This window comes from Sinocyclocheilus rhinocerous, unplaced genomic scaffold, assembly GCF_001515625.1.
Source record: "Sinocyclocheilus rhinocerous isolate Xijiao unplaced genomic scaffold, SAMN03320098_v1.1 scaffold1204, whole genome shotgun sequence".
Lineage (NCBI taxonomy): Eukaryota > Metazoa > Chordata > Actinopteri > Cypriniformes > Cyprinidae > Sinocyclocheilus > Sinocyclocheilus rhinocerous.
The window spans coordinates 239,935-261,038 of NW_015654935.1; the positions used below are offsets into that span (position 1 = coordinate 239,935).

Sequence of the window (21,104 nt, forward strand, 5' to 3'; positions counted from 1 at the left end):
TTTTTATTCCTGTAATGTCAAAACTGAATTTTCAGCAGCCATTACTCCAGTCATTCTTCAGTGTCCTGATCCTTCAGGAATCATTTTAATATGCTGATTTGGTGTTCAAGAAACATTTCTTTTTATTATTGATTAAAATGGTTTTAATATTTTTGTGGAGAAGTTCAAAAGAACAAAATTGATTTGAAATAGAAATCTTTTGCAACAGTGTAGAGGTCTTTTTTATTATCAGTATTAATTTAAAATAAATTATCAATTTAAAAAAACTTTTGAATGGTAGTGTACACTTATATGCTGTACAAACACTATACATCTTAAATATGATTCATATAAATGCAAAAGACTTCACTGAATGTGCACTTCATTATGACACATTGATGTAAAGTATCTATATAGTCCAGAAATAAGACACCCTCCCTTAAAATTCTGTATCCCATCCCCCAAAAGACACATGTTCAGACCAGGTGTAAACAACAGTCTGTCTTGGCTGACCATCTGTGATCAAATCACCCGAGACTAATGTTATTTCCTTTAGTCCAAAAACTTAATTTTCTGTTCCAGATTTGTTTGGCTTTAGATCTAGATTTAGAGTCTGTACTCTAGACTTGAAATTTCAGCCTTCCTGTAACTATTTTGTCCTTTTTCCAGGTGCTCTTCTGGGAGGTGACCTCAACAATTCAAACGGAGCATGCCCAAGCCCTGTGGGTAAGTCAGCCAGACGGCCCTGATAATGCCTCTTCATTTTCACCTGAATAATGCATCAGTCTGAGTCAAACTGCTTGAAATCGAAGGGCACGCTTTAGACCTGCAGAGTGGAATGAGAGTTTTCAATCTCATCCGATAAGATATGATCTGATCTGACCGTGATTATGAGAATGACAGCAGCTCTATGAAGGTTGTCCGAACATAAAAATCTGAAAGCGGGTGATCAGATCAGACATCCACTGTATGCTCACACACCTGTTTGCTTGTGACAGCTGAAGCTCACACTGTGCTCTCCAAGCATGCCTGTAAACACCCTCATGGGACCATGGGGCACGAGTGACATGAATGTTATGGGTCAACACCACACATGTCATTTTTCCTACTCCGGCCTTCCATTTTCTTAAATTGTCATTAGTTTTTTCTCTTTTCCTCTCCATTTATGTGCCCTTGCATAACTGTCTTCCCCTCTCAGCTGTTTTTCATATCTCACTCGTGACATTCTGAATGCCCAGCTTAAACCAGCACGCTCCGTCCCCTCCCCTCCCACTCTGTCACACTCCCTTCTCTCCTCCCAGCCGATCTTGACAGTCCCTGACAGCTGTAGGTTCTCCTGCCACTGATCTTCAAAGCGCACATGAGTCTCATGGACATTTTAAGTGGGCATTTAAAATGTGAACATTTAATCAGTGAAGAGGCTGTGGAGTCACTGGAAAAACACCTCCCATGGTTTCTTGGGATTGTGTGTATATTCTTTGGCACATTCAATGAATATGCCTTATTTTGGTGTTCCATGCCTTTTTTGATGTTTTTTTTTTTTTGTTATGTGAAGAATTAAATTTAAACCTAAATTTAACCAAGAATTAAATGGTAAAAATTATACAACAATGGCATAATTGTGACATAATCTATTTAATGGATATTAAATTATTAGCCTAGTAAAAAATTTATATTTTTAATTATTTATTATTTTATATAAATAATTAATTTGATATAGAATGAATGATTTTCTTCCCATGCTGCTCTATCCAAACTGCTTTTCTTCATCCGACTCAACTTTGAACAGTGTTATCAAAGTTGGGTGGAAAAATGATCACATTTTTGGGAAATGGATCATTTTTTGTCAGTAATTATCCTTTTTTTTTTTGTCCCAAAATAGTCTGCCCCTTAAGACTAAATTTGCAACCCTTTTACTATATATGTTTGTTAATTTGACTAAATAAATTAATCTGACTAAATACATTAATTTGACGTTCTGCGCTTTTCTTGCTTTCCTGAAGGTAAAGCACCTCCTTCCACTATTTGTTGAGAAAGAAAACGTTTTACTAAAAAAGTTTTAACGTTTTTAAAAAAGTTTTAATAATTTACAGTTTTGTTGCCCGTGGGAAATACTTTTTGTATATGTGGAGTGATTTGTTTTTCCCTAAGAAACTTTCTCAGCTCTTACCAAACTGCTTTTCTCTGTCCATTACCACTCCTTGTGTCTCATTCTCTCTCTCTTGCTGTCCGTTGCCCCTCCCTTCCCTCCATTCTCAGCTGTTGCTCTGGGAATGTCAGCATTGACGTCATGTAGCATTCCTACCATTCCCAAGAGAGAGAGGGACAGAGAGCGAGAGAGACATGGACAGAGACGAAAAGAAAAAGGCAGTCAGACCTTTTGAAGTGGGGATTAATAGAAGCCGGAGCTTACAACCAACACTCACACAAACAGCACACTCACATATACATGCTCATATCCACTATATTTTCCAGCATACTCTCTGACCCAGGTTCATAGAGCATAAACAAGTGTGTTTATACACATGTTTCTGTCTCAGCCCCCCTCTAAAAGCCAGACTGAACTTAAAGCTGTGTTTCCTAGGGCAGAGAACAGCTGAGCATATCTCTTCTCTACTGCCAAGGAATTGCAGCTCCCTTTGCAATCTCTTTCCATTCAGAGCTGCTGACGCGGTTGTTGATCTCACACACACACACACACACACACACGTCTAGCGGAGCAACAAGCAGTTGTTGTTGCCCTGTAACCAGAGCTCAGATAGGATAAAATATCAAACTGCAAATGTCTCTCCAGTCTGAAGCTCTTAAATGATTCATAAACTGAACACCTCTAATTTCGATAGACTAATTTAGTGTATTAAATTAGTTTAGTTTTTAAAGCGTCAGCTTATAGCACAGTTTAAAAGCAGCAGGGGAGACTGGGGTTGGTTGGCAGAGCTTTCACTTTATTCATTATCTTTTGTGTTATAAATATTAAGATGACCCAGCAAGGTAAAAATGAAAGTGTACAATCTTGAGTTAAAAGAAAAAAGTTTAATGTCTAAAAATATTTAAAGAAAAAAATTTTGATCATTCATGACTAAAATTATGTGCCAACATAGGAATAGTTGGCACGGGTTGTGGGTTTTTTGTCTTCTGGCCAACTTTATTTATGAAAAGAGTTGGGTAGGGTATATAAAACCAACCCAACTCTTTTCATAAATATAATGTATATTATTATTGTTATAAAAATAATAAAACAGGCACATATAACACCTTTTCATAAATTTGGCCAAAAAAAATGAGCCAAAACATGATTTCTTACAAGTATCAAAATATAATTGGTTCCCATTTTGATTAACTAACATAGATTGTAATATTTTTTTTTTTAAATATACATTTTTGTTAGATTTTATTTTGTCAGACAGGTTTTAGTCATGATAGGATGTCTTGATAGAATCAGTGACTGTGAATGCAGATGATGTTACACGATGCTACTGTATGTTGCATTGTGACAGCACCCTATTATGACCCATAACTTTACCCTGTGCCATCCAACTCTTGTAGCCAACCAACCCCGTCTCCCCTACAGCAGCATGTTAAAATAGCATTGCTAAAAATATTTGTAGTATAAATATTTTAGATATTTCTGTACAGCTGAGACATCAGTGCGTAGCCATAGCACTAGCAAGTGACGTTCATGTTGTGCTGAGAGAATAGTGTTATTCAGTTCCAGAATGTGGGAAAACATTGGGAAAGTCCCCAGTCTCTCTCTCTCGGCCATGCTCTGAAACACAGATCATAGCATACTCTGCCTTCCTCTGCAAACACTGCCCTTGAGTTTGACTACTTATCTGATTAGATCAAGCATTACATGTGCTACATCGTCATAAACAAAATAGAGCAAAAATATTTCTATAACAAAGCTGGGAAGAAAGTCGAGGAACAGGATGAACTGGTGTCAGTTAGATACCCTGATCCCTTCCCTGTGTGTGTCTGCTTGTGCGTGCATTTCCTCCCTGAAAGGAATGCGGTTCTCCAACCTAAAAACCAGTAAGTATTAATCCTCCAATTACAACATAATAGAGCTGTAATCTAAAAAAAAACAGAGGATTTAGTTTGCAGCACAAAGTGTTAGAAAACACATCTGCCATGGTGAGGGAGACCCTAATAGGATTATTTTCCCTGGTGGGTAATTATTGTGTTTTTCCCATCAATACAAATTATAGAAAACAGAAAATATGATCACGGTCGTGTATCTGAATTTTGTGTCCAAAAAATGCAGTGTTTCTTAGGGTTGATAAGAAAAAAAATCAACCAAGGTCTTTTTTTTGTAAATAAATAGCAGCTCTCTGTTGACATCTTGCTGTCTTTTCCTGGTTCTCTTTCTGTTTCTGTAGCCAATGGTTACGTCAGTGCCAGGGCCTCCCCAGGACTGCTCTCAGTCTCCAACGGAAACAGCCTGGGGAAAGTAGTGCCGGCTAAATCTCCCCCTCCGCCCAGCACTCAGATGGTGAACAGTCGTAAACCGGACCTTCGGGTCATCACCTCCCAGGGCAGCAAGGGTCTCCTGCAGCTGGTGAGCACTTCCACATTACTCTACAGGAGCCTCAATGGGTCAAACATCAAATTTCAAAGCTGTTCCGTGTTACAACATATGAGGGCCAATGTTAGAGATGGGAACAGGTCTAGGCTCTCAGTGTGATGCTACACAGGAATTTCTCACAGGGACCATGAGAGGGGGAAGTAAAGCTGTCAGATACATTGAGCTGATTTATTCACTTCTGTCTGCTCTCAGTATGTGTGTGTGTGTGTTTATGTGTGACCTCATTTACACATGCTCTTAAGATCCATCAAGATTGCTTCGATCACAGATGGGCAGTGCTAAATACAGGTGTAAACGATTTTGAAAAATTGTCACCACAACTAGCATTTTGTAGAGCAGGGCTTGTTTCAAGCAGCTTTAAAAGAAAAAGAAAATAAACTAAAATATTATTTATTTATTAAATTGAATTAAATTAAAATGTTATTTATTTATTTATTAAAAATAAATATCAATGTGAAGTGCATTAAACATCACATTAAATCAGGGTTTCATGAACTGGGGTTCATGAAGGAACTGCAAGGGTTCATGAATTGATGAAAAATTAATACTTAATTAAAATTTTTAAAAATTATACTTTTTAAAATAAAAGCAATAAGAAAAAACTTTCATGTAAAGAGAAATGTAAAAGAGAAAAAAAGGGAAGAATTAGGGAAAATAATAATAAATTTTGAATCTAATCTAATTACAAATCCTTAATTTTTGGAATCTGATTATATAATCCACCATCTATGCAGAATTGTGACTGATTTAAAAAAAAAATTTAGTAGTGAACATGACTATTGAAACAATTAGTTTAAAATTTAAAAAATTATATTAGAGTAACCGTGTTCTCCCATTTTTTCATTTTTTCAAAAAATCAGAATGCAGTATCATACTGATGTAGTAAGTAATATGTGCAGTCATAAAGTCTCAAACTCTTTCCTTCAAAATCTGACCAGAAGTGGTCACTTCATATCAACCGAGACAGAAACCAGGGCTTGTGTGTTGGAGTTGTAATCTTTTTTTTTTTTGTATTTGTTTCTGGCTTCGCAGACAGATGAAGAGCTGGAGTTGGTGAGTGAGGTGAATACAGCTCAATTCTTTTGACTGTTGTGCTGTGAACGGTTTCACAACATTTGACAAATGTTTGATGAACGTTTAATGGATGTTGTGTATTGAACCATTTTTTTCTGCACCTTTTTTATTCACGCCATTATTCACTGATCAAATTGTATTGATTAAAGAGTTTAATTGGTTAAAAATTATTTGTATTTGTTGAAGAATACAGTGTATACAGTGTTTTTCATAAATGATCTAATTGGTGGTCAGTGAATTGGAGTTAAATGTGTGCTGTTTATTCAGTTGCAGGCTGACTGCCTGATTATTGTGTACGGTTTTAAATGAATGCACACACTCAAGGCGAAATGCACATATGCAGGGGTTGATCTCACATGAGTCAGACACACTAGATCAAATGTGGAGCTCAGCGGAGCAGAAGACCTCACTCCAGAGATCAATTTGTCTGTCTGTCTCTCTCCCACCTTCTTTCACTTCTTGATGTATTTTCCTCTAATGATTGTGGTCCAATGACACATTAAGTGTAGTGCATGCACATCTGAGTTTGGGGTGGGAAGGGAGGGTGTTTCAGCCATCTCAGCCTCTGGATCTGTGAGTGCGTGCATGAGCAGGGCAAACCAATGTCCAGTGACTGCTGAATCATGGGAGTCTTTTTGACTAAAAAATTGGCCTCTGTCTCAGTGCCCTTGTAGAACCAAGAAGACTTTCAAAACGCCCAAGGGGTTTAAATGCAAATGTTTGACACTGGTTTGCTCTGCAGACACACTCTACCCAATGTGTGTTTTGTAGTGAAGTGTTTAGATTTTTTTCTGCATGATTGAGAGCTCGGCTCAACAATGAGGATTTTTTTGTGTGGTGAGTTAGTCAGTTTTTAATTGCTCTCTCAACATTTTCAACAGCCCCACCACAAAGAATGATCTTGTTTATTTTTTATTATTATTATATTAATTTTATATATAGTTATTATATTTATTTAATATATTAATTTTATTTTTAGCAACATCTTATATTATGTTTCTTTATATTATGCTATTATATTCTTTAGGAAAATATATTTGTATTTTTTATTTTACGAATTATGATATATTTAATATTTTTCTTTTAATTGTTTTATTTTAAAAGCTACAAATAATGGCATATGATTTAAAATATTATATTTGTTTGATACTTCCAAGAATATTACAAAACAAAATAATATTACCTAAATAATAATAATAGTCTAAATAATATAGTGGCATATTTTAATGAGCAGAATTCACACCAATGTTCAGTACATCATATAAACCAAGAGTACAAATATCAGTTCTGTCACCTGACCCAAAGCGCTTTCATACTTGCCTTCGACCATCCTTATTGTTGAGTTTCAGGACATTGATCTTAATGTTTTCACTCAGTTTAGAGTGTAGAGAGATGTTTAGAGTGACAGTTTGAAGCTGTGGAGCTCACGTTGTTTGTATGGACTTTGTTAGTTATAATGATTGATTATTACTATTATTAGGATTGCATTCAATACTCTAAAATTATCTAAAATGTTTAATCTTCAGAAGTGTCTGAAATTTGAAGATTGCATTCATATGCATACATATACAAATCTTTCAGAGGTGTTCATGTCCATTCTTTCCTTGCCCGGAAAGTGAGCTCATGTACTTCTCTTAAACTTATCTTATCTCTCTCTTTTTTTCTCGTCCTCTGGCTTTCCAGAATGCTCAGCGGTTAGGCAGGCCTCAAGTGGCCCAGCCTCTTACCACACCAGTGGTTTCCGTGGCAACGCCGAGCCTCCTGACTGGATTGCATTCAATACTCTAAAATTATCTCAAATGTTTAATCTTCAGAAGTGTCTGAAATTTGAAGATTGCATTCATATGCATACGTATACAAATCTTTCAGAGGTGTTCATGTCCATTCTTTCCTTGCCCGGAAAGTGAGCTCATGTACTTCTCTTAAACTTATCTTATCTCTCTCTTTTTTTCTCGTCCTCTGGCTTTCCAGAATGCTCAGCGGTTAGGCGCCTCTCAAGTGGCCCAGCCTCTTACCACACCAGTGGTTTCCGTGGCAACGCCGAGCCTCCTGACTCCATTCTCCATGCCAACCGCCTACAACACAGGTGAGAGTGACGTCACTCTGCAGGCCTGCACACATTAGAGACAAATGAATGTGTTCTGCTGCTTTAGTTTACAAGGTTATGGCCCATTTATCTCTTCTACTTGCTTTCTTTTACTTAATATTCTGTTATTCCCCATTTCTCGCCTCTCTTTCGAGGCTAGATTCATCAATAGAGTTTATTTTGAATATGAAAGGAAAAACTACATGAATATAGATGTTATATCATCAGAACTACAGAACTCTGTAAATAAATATGCATAAAATGTTCATCTTTGTTTTCATGCAGAGTACCAGCTAACAAGTGCAGATCTCACAGCCCTCCAGGCCTTTACGCCATCGGGTGCACTGTTGCCAAGCAACATGACCACTTGGCAACAGCAGCAGCAGCCGTCTGTATCCCAGCAACCACAGCAGCAGCCATCCGTATCCCAGCAACAGCCTCAGCAGCAGCAGCAACAACAACCCCAGCAGCTAACTCTGGCCTCCCTCAGTAATCTTGTGTACGTATTATGCCTTTTACAGCCTCTCTGTCTCTTGCTCGCACCTACTCACACATGCACCTGGTTCTTCACTAACCACATGTCCATAGTGTGAGCCCACATGCACCACATCTACTTCCTGTCTACAGTGTAGAGATGACTGTTTTGGTGATATATGCCTCACTAGTCTGAGTGTACCTTTAGCTACATCTAGGTAGATACTGTAAAGTTTATGGGGCAACCCTTTACAATAAGGTTATATATTTTAATAGATTTAATGCAGAAGATAACATGAAATAAAAAATTAAATACTGTTCAGAAGTTTGTGGTAAGATTTATATATATTTTTTAAATATAATTATTCAGCAGTGAGGAATTAAATTGATCAAATGTCACAGTAAAGTCTTTTGGTAAAGAATTTAAACAAAGATATAAATGTTGTTCTTTTGAACTTTCTATTCATCAAAAAAAAAATCCTAAAAAAAAAAAAGTATCAGTTACCATAAAAATATGAAACAGCACTGTTTTCAACAATGTTTAAAAAATGTTTTGAGCATCAAATTAGCTGAATGATTTCTGAAGGATTAAGAGATATTAAATAGAAAACAGTTATTTTAAATTGTAATATATATTTCACAATATTTCTGTTTTACAGTGTTTCTGATTTAATAAAAACAGCTTACCACCTCCAAACTTTTTGTTTACAGTATTTATTAATTAAATGTAAAATATTAATTTTACATATACTAATACATTTCAGGTTTAAGTTCATTTAAATTATCAACTTTAATTAATTGTCAGTTCATGATACCTAATGCATTAACTAATTGCACCTTTTTGTAAAGTGTTACCGTTTAACATTAAGCTAAAATAGATTTTTTTTAGAAGCTGCATTAGCACTAACTAGTGTCCTTCCTAGAAAAATGTTTTGGACGTTATTGCCTAAGTAAGCAGCTCATTCGTTGTTACATTATTAATCTGTGATTTTATTCCCACTGCACATAAATGTAACACTTTAATCTAGTTGCATTTTGTGACTCTGCTTCATCAGCTACTGAAAGAGCATCACAACTACTCTGTGATTCAAAACTATGTTACAGGGACATCTAGATGCCCTGAATATGATGTTTTTATGTTCAGGACGTGAATTTAATGTACAGGGCAGAACAGCTGAAAGCCTGTGCTACCTACATAATAGCCTGGGGCTCAGGTCAAGGGCAGCTGTATGCTACATTATTAGCACGACACATACATCTACTTTGGTGTGATTTTGCTCTTTTTTTTTCAGTTGTATTCAGCTGTATAGCAGGGGTCATGATCTCATATTAGCAATCACATGAACAAGACGTAATGACAGCAGAGGCTAATGATCATCAGTAGCGCACAACCTAAAGCATGCGTATTCTCCCTCAGAGATTGACCTAAATAACTGTCTTTTGGTCTCCCACACAGACGTTTTCCTCTTTTTCTTCCTTTTTTTCTCTCCTCCCCATTGCTCCCCTTGGGGGGCAAACATGGAGGTGTTCTAGTCTGGCTTTAATGCCTGCTAACAGCGGGGTTAGTGCTGTGCTATGCTCTCATTAGCGTGACTGTTCGCTTAGAGGGAGGGGGCACTTCTGTTAATGCTGAGTACAGATTTGCTGATTTCTGGTGCAGGTCTAACCTGCCGTGTGTGTGTGTGTTTGTGTGTCCTCTCTCATTTGTTTACAGCATGTGGGGCTCAGACAAACAGAACGGAGAGATGGCTCACTGCATATCTGGTCTGGCTGCTAATCTCAGGTGAATGGGGCCTTATGGGCGCTTTGTGTCAGCCAGTCAAACCGTGGGCTCTCTGTGTTAGCCAGTCATATTCTGTGGGTGCAGTGTGTCAGCCTATTACGCACCGCTGTCCTGTCTGTCACCTGCCATGGCCTAGTTGTCATGCTTACCGTCTCGGACCGTGCTGAAGAATGTTCGCGCTTTCGTCTTCTCACAGATGACCATCTCATCATCAGAGTTCTCTCTTCGTTAAATCCAAATTTAGCATTTTATATGTGTCTTTTTATATTTTTCTTGTTCATTGTTTACTGTCCAGTGTCCTGTGCGCGACATGAACAGATTTACATAAGAATTCAGTGCTTTTCTAATAAATGTAGCACTTAATGTCCTGATAACTGTGCAGGTAGAGATTAGTACTCGAAAGTAGGACAGACATCTCCATCATGTCCTCCCAAGTGGGTCAGGACTCTCTGGGGTTCATTCGTTCGTCCGTTTGTAACCTGCTGCATGGCCACACGTTCATCACGCCAGCATATCCTGCTCTGAATCACTTCAAGCAACCACATATTATATAAACCAGGCTGTTCAGCACAGCAGTAGGTCAACACTTAGAAAGTTTATCTGCAACTATTTTATGATGATCATTTGATCGACAGCAATGCACAATAATAAACACTATACAGTGTATTATTTTAGTAGCAATATAGTTAAATATTTCACATATTAATTCTTGAGTCTGCTTTTTTTCACATGCCGGTACTAGTATATCCCATTTAATATGATATTTACGCATTATTTGCAGTCACTTTGGTAAGAATGTGTCTGCTGAAGAACCTGTATTTAATGTAATGTAATTTGATTTGTGGTTTTACTGCAGAAATTTTCATAAATAATTGACCCTTCACTAAGCCTTGCCTTGAATATGTTACCAATTCTACAATAGCAATTGCTGCATTTCACCATATTATTACACCAAAAATAAAATTGGGTGTACAAACAGGTTTCACCCCAAAATTGCTAATAAATTTCACAAAGTTACAAAGAAATGGTAACAAATTAAATTTAATGTGAAATTTTGAAGTAGAAAAACAGAAATAGTATTTTCTTGTAAAACCTTATCTTTGTTTTATGTACACGTGAACAATCTTTTTTTTTTTTTTTTTTTTAAGTGTAGTTAAGACTCTTTTCTAATGTCAATCTATGATCTGTGTTTTGATAGTTTCAAACAGAATTGTAATGAAATTATCCAATAATATAGTAAAACATTGTTTCCAGGGCACATTTAGTGGTGATACAAGTTATCCAGAGAGGATACAGGTGGTATTTGTTTACCAAAGTAAAAAAAAAAAAAAACCTTGATGCTGTGGATTCCCAAATGAACATGAAAACATCAGTAGCTCATTTAAACATAAGTATTTAATTAATTTGCATGTTGAGTCAGGTCATAGTACAAGCGATGAAAGTTTCACTGCACAGTTCATTCTTATGGGACATTCTCTAAAGCTTCTCTAAGTGAACAACTGTAACCAAGGGGTGAACAGCCTAGCAAAAGATCAATGTAGCTTTTCTGTCACTAGCTGTTTCCTTATTATATATGACAAGCAATATTTTGCAATGAAAATATTTTGTTTTGTCCTGCCTTTTCCCTCTATAAGTCAACTTTAATTTTTCTGTGAATTTAACTAATTTCTTTCACTGACCTCAAGAGGACGTACGAGTAGTTTTAATATCATCCCATAATTTGCGGCTTCTCCACTCTCAGTTCAAAGAAGAAAATATTATTCCAGATATGCTGTAGGTATTAGGTTTAGCAGGACTGATACAGTATTTTCATGTCTTCAGTACAGCCACGAGCAGATTTCATTGATCAGTAATGCAGAAACCTTACACCACTTTATCAGAGCTTCCCATTCTCCTGGCAGCAGCTGCTGTGTTCTTTGCAAATATACAGTGAATTCCAAATGAATTTCTCTCTCATTATGCCTGAGGAACCCGTCATTACGTACGTCCCACTGTGGCCCTGACTCCCTGTTCCTTCTAATATAAATGCTAATGGAGCCACGAGAGCTCCCTGCCGCTCTGCCACCCTGTCTTCTGTTTTCATGTCATCAAATAATTTTCCCTTGCGCCATGACTTCGGCGGCCAGGCCTCTCCTGCCCAGACTGGGGTGAAGACTTACTCTTTCCGCTATGCATGACAGTGGGATATGTATTTCTGTTTTTGGAAGTAAGCATTCAGTTGGGTTTCTTTCTCCTGCTGAGCAGTCCATGTTAACTGTGCGTAGACACCTGTCTGTCCCTCAACTGTTGTAGATGAGTAAATGCTGTGATGTACGGGTGTGTTTGTCACATGATATTGATTATTGTAGATGCTAGAGTTGGTTTCGCCTGTCTCTTTCTCTGCAGTGTGACATCTCAGGGCAGCTTACTCTTGGGCAGGGAGGAAGGGATCAGCTGGTATTGTATCTGGCTTTTCCTCTCTCCGTCTCTCTCTGTTTGTCTGTCTTGTGGCCGTTTTCTATGCGCTAATGGCACTAACTCTCCCGCTCTCTCTCTTTGTTTTCTCTCTCTATCAGTCTCTGGCTGCTTGGCTGTAGGAAGCTGGGCTTTGTCTTTGTCAGTGATTTGCTGAGTTGGCCTTTTCTTTCTGTTTTGCATTAGAACATACTGAAACAGCACCTGCACCTTAATCAATCAACCTGTACAGGTCCACAAGACCAAACTCTCCATGCTTTACTACCCACTCACCCTCTCACTGTGCCATCTCTCTTTCCCTTAGTTCACTTACATTCTTTAATTTTGTAATTTTTTTTGTCTTCCTCTTCATTTCCTTTTGTTTGCTTTTACATTTTTTCCTTTCTCTTCCTCTGCCATTCCCTTTCAGTTTTTTCTTTTTCATTTTCTTTCCTCTTCCATATTCCTTTCTTTTATTTCTTCTGATTTTCTTTTTCCTTTGTTTCCCTTTACTTTACTTTTTGTTTCCTTTATTTCCTTTCTTTTCGCTTTACATTTCATTTAACATACATAAGTTTCTTTTCTTTTTTCCTGTTCCCCTTTTTCTTTTCTTTTCTCTTATCTTCTTTCCTTTCGTTTTCCATTTTTTCCATTTCTGTTTCTTTTACTTTCTTCGTTGCTTTTCCTCATCCATGTCCTTTCCTCTTCCTCTCATTTTTTCTTTTCAGTTTTTTTCCTTTATCATTTCTGCCATTTCTTTTATTTTTCCTTGCCCGTTTCTTTTCCTTTCATTTTACTTTTCAGTTCCTTTACTTTTTTCTGTTTCCTTTTTCTTTCCACTTCCTTTCCTCTTCTCTTCTCTTCTCTTCTCTTCTCTTCTCTTCTCTTCCAGGAATAGTTTAGTCTAATCCCATCATCCTTCCACTTCCTTTCCTCTTCTCTTCTCTTCTCTTCTCTTCTCTTCTCCACAGGAAAACCACAGGAATAGTTTAGTCTAATCCCATCATCAATAATACACTAAATACAGTGTGTTAGGCTGCTGTCTAATTACACTGGCACATAAACAAACACACTCACTGCAGTTAAGGGTATGTGGCATGTTTTGTGAAAAGAGGCTGATCAAGTCGTGACTGCATGGCTAGCAGGAGTTAAGGGACAGAGATAATTTGTCTGGCTTCTGTGCATCTTATAGCTGCTTTGTTGTACTATTATTGTTTGTATGCTGAAATGTGGCTGTTCAGAGGTAGTGCAAAACACGGTAAAGCTGTGGGTAACATTGCTGTTTGTCCACATGTATGTTTGTCAAATTTCAAATGTATATTATTGCAATGCATCAAGTGTCATCTTATTAATAGCAATATCCATGATGTTAATTATTCTTCTCCTTCTCCTTCTACCGTAGGCCCTTGGGAACGATCCCTCATGGAGCTACTCTGACGGTTAACACTAACCCCAATGTCAGCATCAAATCCGAGCCAGTGTCTCCTAACCGGGATCGCAGCACCCCTTGTTCCACCGCCGGGGCAGTGGGTGGCATATCAGGCCTAACTGTGACCCAGTATCCAGTGAATCTGCGTTTGGAGCCCACCGGCCGCTCTCCGGTCGACAGCATCAGCAGTAATGGCAGCTCTTACGAGGGAAGCGACCGAGACGACGGAGGGCAGCCGCGCCATCCTGATTTCAACTCCGCCAGCCTGGGTCTCCTCCGAGCTTCTGGAGAGCAACCGGCTCAAGCAGAGCAGCAGGAGTCAGCCAGCGTGAAACGCATGAGACTGGACACCTGGGTCACATAAACGCTGAAAGAGAAAGCGAGAGAGCTGCTCTCTCACCCGCACATACACACACACCGACACAAACACACCCCTAGTGGCACCTGCTTTCGGCAGCCAATCTCAGTCCGCACTTAGACACATGCATGCGCCTGTCTCTCTGTCTATCTCTCTCTTCCTGTCTCTCTCACTCTTGTCTCACTCTCAGACACACTCATATTTACTGGTGTGTGTGTATATATTTATATCAAATATGCATATATGATCACACGCACTAGATCCTCACACACACAGTTGCCAATCCAGGTGTAAACGTGTTCACGTATACGAGACTGAAGAGATGTACCAGGCGGAAGGTCATTTGGCTACGTCTCTGATATCCCGCCCTTGCTCAGAGAGGCCATCTGGATCTCAGATCAACTTTTGCAGGCCTTACCATTGACCCAAACAGAGTTCAGCGGCACTGCTCTGTCGAAACAGCATAACAACAGCTTATGTTGCATAGACAAGCCTGTCAATCTCTTTTTTTGTATTGATTTCTCTTTTGTTTTGTTTTTGTATGAATGGTTAAATTTGCCATTTATCTTCTCGATTGACTCTTCCTCACTTGCTTTTCCTCTTTTCTTTTTCAGCTCTTGAGCAGCTGCCTATAGAATCGCCCCCGTTCCTTTTGTAACAACTTTAAAGTATGATCTTTATCTTTGTTTTTCTAACTGTGCAAAAACTACGCATAGTGTGCGTGTGTGTGTGTCAGCCGTGAGACGGAGGTGCTCATTCATTCGATCGCTAAACACAATTCAGCCAAAAAAAAACTCCACTCGACTCGATCATGTTTGTTTTCCATCTTTCGTCGAATCGTAATCTCGCACCAGTCCCCTCGGTTGCACACTCCTATGCGTGTGTCTATCGGCAGAGCTCGAAGCACAAATGCCGCTCCGCATCCTCGATTTTCTGCGTACGCGCGGACTGTAAATGTGGTGTCGTTGATGGAAATGTAGATCTATCTGTACTAATGAGATCCAGGCGTGCAGGAAACACACTGATGTGTTCGTATCAGCCTGCAGTGTAACTGTGAGCAGCGGTCTAGCTCTGCCACATTATGCTATATTTATTGTTTTCGTCAGGCTGTGTAATTCAAAGATTAATTAGTTAACTTTATGGGATGAGTATGCTTAATTATTGTTTGTAAGATTCCAGGAATAAGTTAAAAGTGGTCAAAAAAAAGTCTGGATGGCGAGTTTTTAGATGTTTGAGATCATGTATATACAAAATTTATCAGTGTTTCAGAACAGGTTTATAGGGAAAGAGTTGGTGGCAAACACACATCTCAGCTAGCTCATTTTAGCTAAGAAAGAGATGGAGGATCGTGTAGCGCTGTGTGTGTGTGTGTGAGAAGCGTTGAGATTGTATAGCGATGTATGTTCACATATATTCTGCTGGGTCTTTCTGAAACAGCGCTGTAATCTCAGTGGAACCGTCTCCTTCAACCTCTACCTGTAAATAAACTGTACCGTGTTGTAAGTTAGCAAGGTGGAGAGGCAGATGAAGGAGGATTTGACTGTTTTTAAGCGTGACTCTTTTCTGTCCTTTTTATCCTGATGGCACGCACTTTAAAATCTTTCCCCCTTGCCCGCTCGCACACCTTCAGACACACTCGTGAGGGATTTATGCGTCCTCGCATTATCATTTTCACGATCAGTCCACTATCCGTCATTTTTACACCTCCATTTCCCCCAACAGGAATTTTCTAGAGCGATTTCCCTGACAGCTTCGAAGGGAATACAGCCTCCTTTCACCTATAAGACATTTAAAGCATTCAGGGAAGGACGTTTGTTTTTTTGTTTTGTGAGATCATGGCTTATTGCACTTCACATGTTTAACCGTGAACAATAATAGAAGAAATAGGCTATGTCACGTTTTGTAAAAAGAAAAGAAAAAAAGGCAACAAAGAAAAAAGAATGTTGTACTGAAATCTAGATTAGGTTTACACGTGTTGCAGATGTGACAATTATGTACACAAATCGTTTTCTGTGCATTAGTGTATTCTCTTAAGTGACAAAGATGAAGAATGTTTCCGTGACGATTTTGAAAAATGACGAGATTAAGTGAAGACAGCGTTAGGGAAGGGAAATAGGGTTCAAAATTATTTCAAATATGGCATAGGCTATTCTCCTCTCAAAAGATGAGTTTTGAGTGTTAGTATATTTATATTCAAGGTGAGACTCACCTGTCCGTCATCGGCTTCTCTACCTCTCCCTTCATCCTCTCGTATCTTCTCTTTCTCTCGTTTTTTCCCACTCCTTCACTCACAGAGGAAGACAGAAGCCATTTAATTTCACCTCAACAGGTGACCCACCTTTTGTTAAACCAGATTACACACACACACACACGCACACATGATGTATGCAGTGCCGGGAGAGTAAGCGTTTGTTTGGACTCATCACAGACCTGTGTTCGTATCCCATCGACTGAGGTTCTAGAGCTACTGGGCGGATGATTTCTAGAACTGTATCATAGCAGAGTGAGGCCTCTGCAGCGCACCCGCTGACTTAAAGACTGTTGTGTCCTGAGCTTTGAACAAATGCAGTGGTTTCTATGTACGTTTATAAGATGACGGCCTGATACTCGAGGCCGGTGACTGTAAAGCGATGCGCCTGGGATGGTCCGGTGCCTCGAAGCCCTGGCTATGTTGATTTTTAGGCTAAGACAACGTTCGAAAAGCTCTCGCAAGGACCTCATGATAAAATTAGGAATCCGAGTAATCAAAGAAAAGACAATCGTCCGGTGAATAGTTCACTTTTGCCCCCGTATTCCCTTTGTATGATGTCTCGAGATTCTCACATACTTTTTCTCGTGTTAATTTGTGCTGGTGACAGTTTTATTGTCTGTTTTTATTATAATTGTTATGATGATTATCATTGCCATTATGGTTATCGTCACAGATGGTAATAATAATGATAAATTTAGAGACGGTTTTTATTTTTTGCTTTTTTGTGTAGGTTAGGCATCCTATTTTATTTTAATTTGATTTTATTTTATTATATATGAATATTATATAAATATATTTTCATTTAAATTTTTAATTTCTTCAAAGGGGTGTTACTAATATTGCACGATTTATTAAGTAAAACAAAACCGTTGTAGTAATATTAGTACTTATTGCTAATTGAGGGAAGCGATAAAACAGGTTCAATAGAATGACCAGTTCAATGCTGCAATTTTTAGTCAACTGTACAATAGTATCTACACATAGTTAAGGTGGGACATCCACACATTTAATTTATTCTGATCAGACACAATGCATGGGCATCAGACAAGCAAAGAATGAGTCATATTATAAATAAACTGAAATGTAATTTCGATAAGAATATACAACACAAAACTAGAATAGAAATCGAAGAAAAAAGTTTAAATGAAGAAAAATTATAGCTAATATATTGTGTTCGGCTAGTCTGCTTTGAGTTTTGTTGTAAAAAAAAAAAAAAAAAAAAAAAAAAAAAATATAAAAATTCTGTTGTTTTCGGAGAATGATATACAATTTGTGTATATTTTCATAAACAAAGTATGCACTGAATATGTTATTACAAATTCTATACTGCTTTTACAAAAGAGTGTTTGTTATTGTACCAAAGTATCCATTGTCCTTTATGACCCTCCCCTTTTGCGTATGTTTTATTGTATTTTATATATTAAATAGACAAGTTGACCTACACAGAATTGTGAGTCTGTCTTTTACAAGTTTCTATGTGGATGAAACGGGTTGGTTTGTCTTGTTGTCTGTTCACTCATTAGATTTATATTTACATATTTAACAGACGCTTTTATCTAAAGTGACTTACAAATGTAGAAAAACAAGTAATCATTTTTATCATAAAGTACCAAGAAAGCAAGCAGAGATGTCTTTCAAACAATAAAAAGTCTTACAAAATCCTAAAAGTAAATACTCAAATTTTGATTCTGGTAAGATTATTTTAATGTTTTTCAGAAGTCTCTTATGTGCACCAAGGCTGCATTTAACTGACCAAAAACACAGTAAAACTAATATTTAGTAATATTGCGAAGTATTATTACAATTAAAATATTTATTTTAATTGTAAAATATTTAATAGCCTACATATATTTAATATATTTAAAATCTTCAGTGTCACATGATGAATGTTGATAACAGTTGTGCTGCTTAATATTTAATTTTTCTCACGATACAAACCTCAAATAATTTTTTGTAACATAAATGTCATATATATATCCTGGCTTTTTGAAACTTTAGGGCACAGTTATGGCCTTTTCTTTTACAATGTCTTATTTAAACTGTGCTGCATTTCCCTTTAAGGCATTTTCATATCCGGCCACTAGATGTCAGCCTTTCACTTCACATCAACATGCTACTAAAATTCGAAGTTTTAAACCACTGTTTTTGTCCCCTTCCCCTCATCAAATCAGTTTTCTAATATACCTAGTTTTATAATATACCTACATGCTTTCATTCAGAGGAAATGCAGGTCTCCGGGTTCGTTTTATCCCAAGTTTATTTTAACCCAAATTTAGATAGACTACTTTGAGATAAAACTTTGGGTTTGAGCTAATTATGTAAGAATGTGTTTCCCCTTATAGAGACACTGGGTTTGTCGTTGGAAATAAAAAACAAATAATTAATCAACAGATCACAGTGACTCGACATGCCATGACCTTGAGTGTGCGCGTGTCTTTTGGTGGTGTTGGCATTGAATTCAGACCCTTCCTCAATGACATTCTGTTCATCTAAGCACAGCGTCAGCTGAGTTTGTCAGTTGTGGCATCTGGTGCAACCATTGTGCTTCTGTTTGTAACAGGTCCCCACTTATTTGATGACAAATCAACCTATTTTTCCTAATGCACTCGGACACACAAACCATTTCATCCCACAGAACACCTCCGTCATCCATAACAAAGTAAATGTCAATTTATGTATTGACTGACAGAGTAATTGTGTTCTAAAATAGTTTTATTGTATTATTTCTCTAATAGTTGTGCTAAGATTGATTCAGCTCTCCGGCAGGCTACTGTTTGTCTGAGGACTGAGAGTATGAAACAAGCAAACAAATGCGCATTGCTTAAACAGACCTACAATTAGTCATCAAAAGAGACAAATTTGTATGCATACAGCACAGCTTGCCAAATCAATATGAAATCTCGCAATGCAATGAGATATCATTGTAAAATATCCAAAATCATTCCTCAGATGTTCGATCAATATCTTGGTCTTTATGGTCAGCTGGTATTCTCTTCCCTCAGGCAGTGGGATAAATTACAATGCGTTATATGTTTTCTAGCTTTTAATTTAAAAAAAAAATGCTACCAGCTTAAAGTTTCAATTCAATTTGCTTTTCTAATATAATTTTTAACTAATTATTTTTTCATTTAAATTGTATGTTTATAAAGGCCATTGGTTTACCCTTATACATTTATTATATGGATAAGAAAATATTCAAATCGCAATTTTGAAAATTTGAACGGGTACATTTGTAATAATTTTGCTAGCTCTAAACTCAAAGTTGTAAATAAAATAAGTAAATTGAAGTATGTTTTACAAGAAAATACTACTTCAGTCTTTATTCTTTCAAATTTCATGTTTCATTCAATGTATTGCCTGTGTTACTTGTAATTATTTGTGAGATTTACAAGCAATTTTTAAATGAAAATTGTTTCATTACCAAATTACTTCCAACATTAAAAATGGCAATTTATTAAAAACATTTCCTTATTTTTTTTTCTTAAAGTTTTTCTTTCCCCAATCAGAATGTTGTCTAGCTGTAACTGGTAATCAATTCATATGTTTTTCCTGTGTCCTCAATATCACTTGTCACTTTACATCCTGTTTTGTAGTATTCCGTGAACTAACCAAAGTTACATTGACATCATCCAGGAAGGGACATCATTTTTGGCAGAGGAAACAACAGCACGAGCATTAAGAATTAGAATATAGAAGTTAAAAGAATGATGATGAATGTCGGGTCTTGTCTAATCTTTAAAACACTCAGTCACTCGCAATCTGACATTGATAATCAATAGCAATCAATAACAAAGACAGCTGGTGAAGAGCAGAGACAGCTGAATGTCACTCAGCCTCTGAACACATTTCAGGCTTATTGAGATTTATTTGTAGCGCCGTGGTCTCGGGATTCAGTGGTCATTCCACTCAAATAGCTCTTACATTGACACGTGTGAATGCCATTGAGATCAGATTTAAATAACAACCTCTGTCATTTCAACAGGATCAGATTGTCACTTCAGTAGGTTGGTTATGGAGTTGCACGCTGTTGCATCAGGGGTGATTGTGTGGCGTCCTCTTCCACATGAAACAGCTGTTGAAGCATCTGACCGCTCAGCTGCTGCCCTGCCTCACTTTAGTTTTAGCTCTTAAAAGATCCTGTAAATCCCTTGTACTTGTGGGTCATCTGACTAGCTGTTTTGATTGGACTAATAATAGATTTTTTATTTTATTTTATACAGGATGTTATGCCGCCAGTTTCTCTCTGACTACATGTTCTGGTTAAAGTGGTGTTGGTTAAATTGCAGATGCATTCATCCAATATAGCTGCCATTGCCCCATTACACCCCTTCATCAGTGGCACCAGAGAGACAGTGTGCATACAGAGGGAGATGAGGAGGTGATGTCATCTATTATTCATTGTTCCTTATTCTTTCCTTCTTCTAGTGTGGCCTCTTTGTCTCAGACCACTATTGTGTGGTTACCAGCGCTCAGTCCAAATCCAAGTGTTATTCGCTGTCACAATGAGAGAATTTAGCCTGTTCAACTGGAGTTCTGATTCACTGAAACTGAAATGGTTGGAGGAATAAAACTTAGAACTTTAAGAATCAAAACCTAGAACTTTAAATCTGTATTAAAATTTATGTTTGAAACAAAAAAAATTGTTAAATGTC

The 21,104-nt window shown here is 37.4% G+C and overlaps 1 protein-coding gene across 11 annotated transcripts in view; it reads left to right on the top strand.

Annotated features, from left to right (window-relative positions):
• mef2d (myocyte enhancer factor 2d) overlaps window positions 1-14,983 on the top strand; it is a 64,444-nt gene extending 49,461 nt beyond the window's left edge. For 3 of the 11 annotated variants that reach the window (XM_016524627.1, XM_016524628.1, XM_016524626.1), the window contains exons 6-13: window positions 649-705; window positions 4,359-4,537; window positions 5,597-5,626; window positions 7,601-7,724; window positions 8,010-8,223; window positions 9,913-9,981; window positions 12,367-12,417; window positions 13,817-14,983. In XM_016524627.1, coding sequence (XP_016380113.1) covers window positions 649-705; window positions 4,359-4,537; window positions 5,597-5,626; window positions 7,601-7,724; window positions 8,010-8,223; window positions 9,913-9,981; window positions 12,367-12,417; window positions 13,817-14,207 — 1,115 coding nt within the window. In that variant the 3' untranslated portion in view covers window positions 14,208-14,983. The remainder of the gene's footprint in view (window positions 1-648; window positions 706-4,358; window positions 4,538-5,596; window positions 5,627-7,600; window positions 7,725-8,009; window positions 8,224-9,912; window positions 9,982-12,366; window positions 12,418-13,816) is intronic. The other 8 variants (XM_016524629.1, XM_016524630.1, XM_016524632.1 and 5 more) reach the window with 7 other exon arrangements.
• The last annotated feature ends 6,121 nt before the right edge of the window (window positions 14,984-21,104 follow it).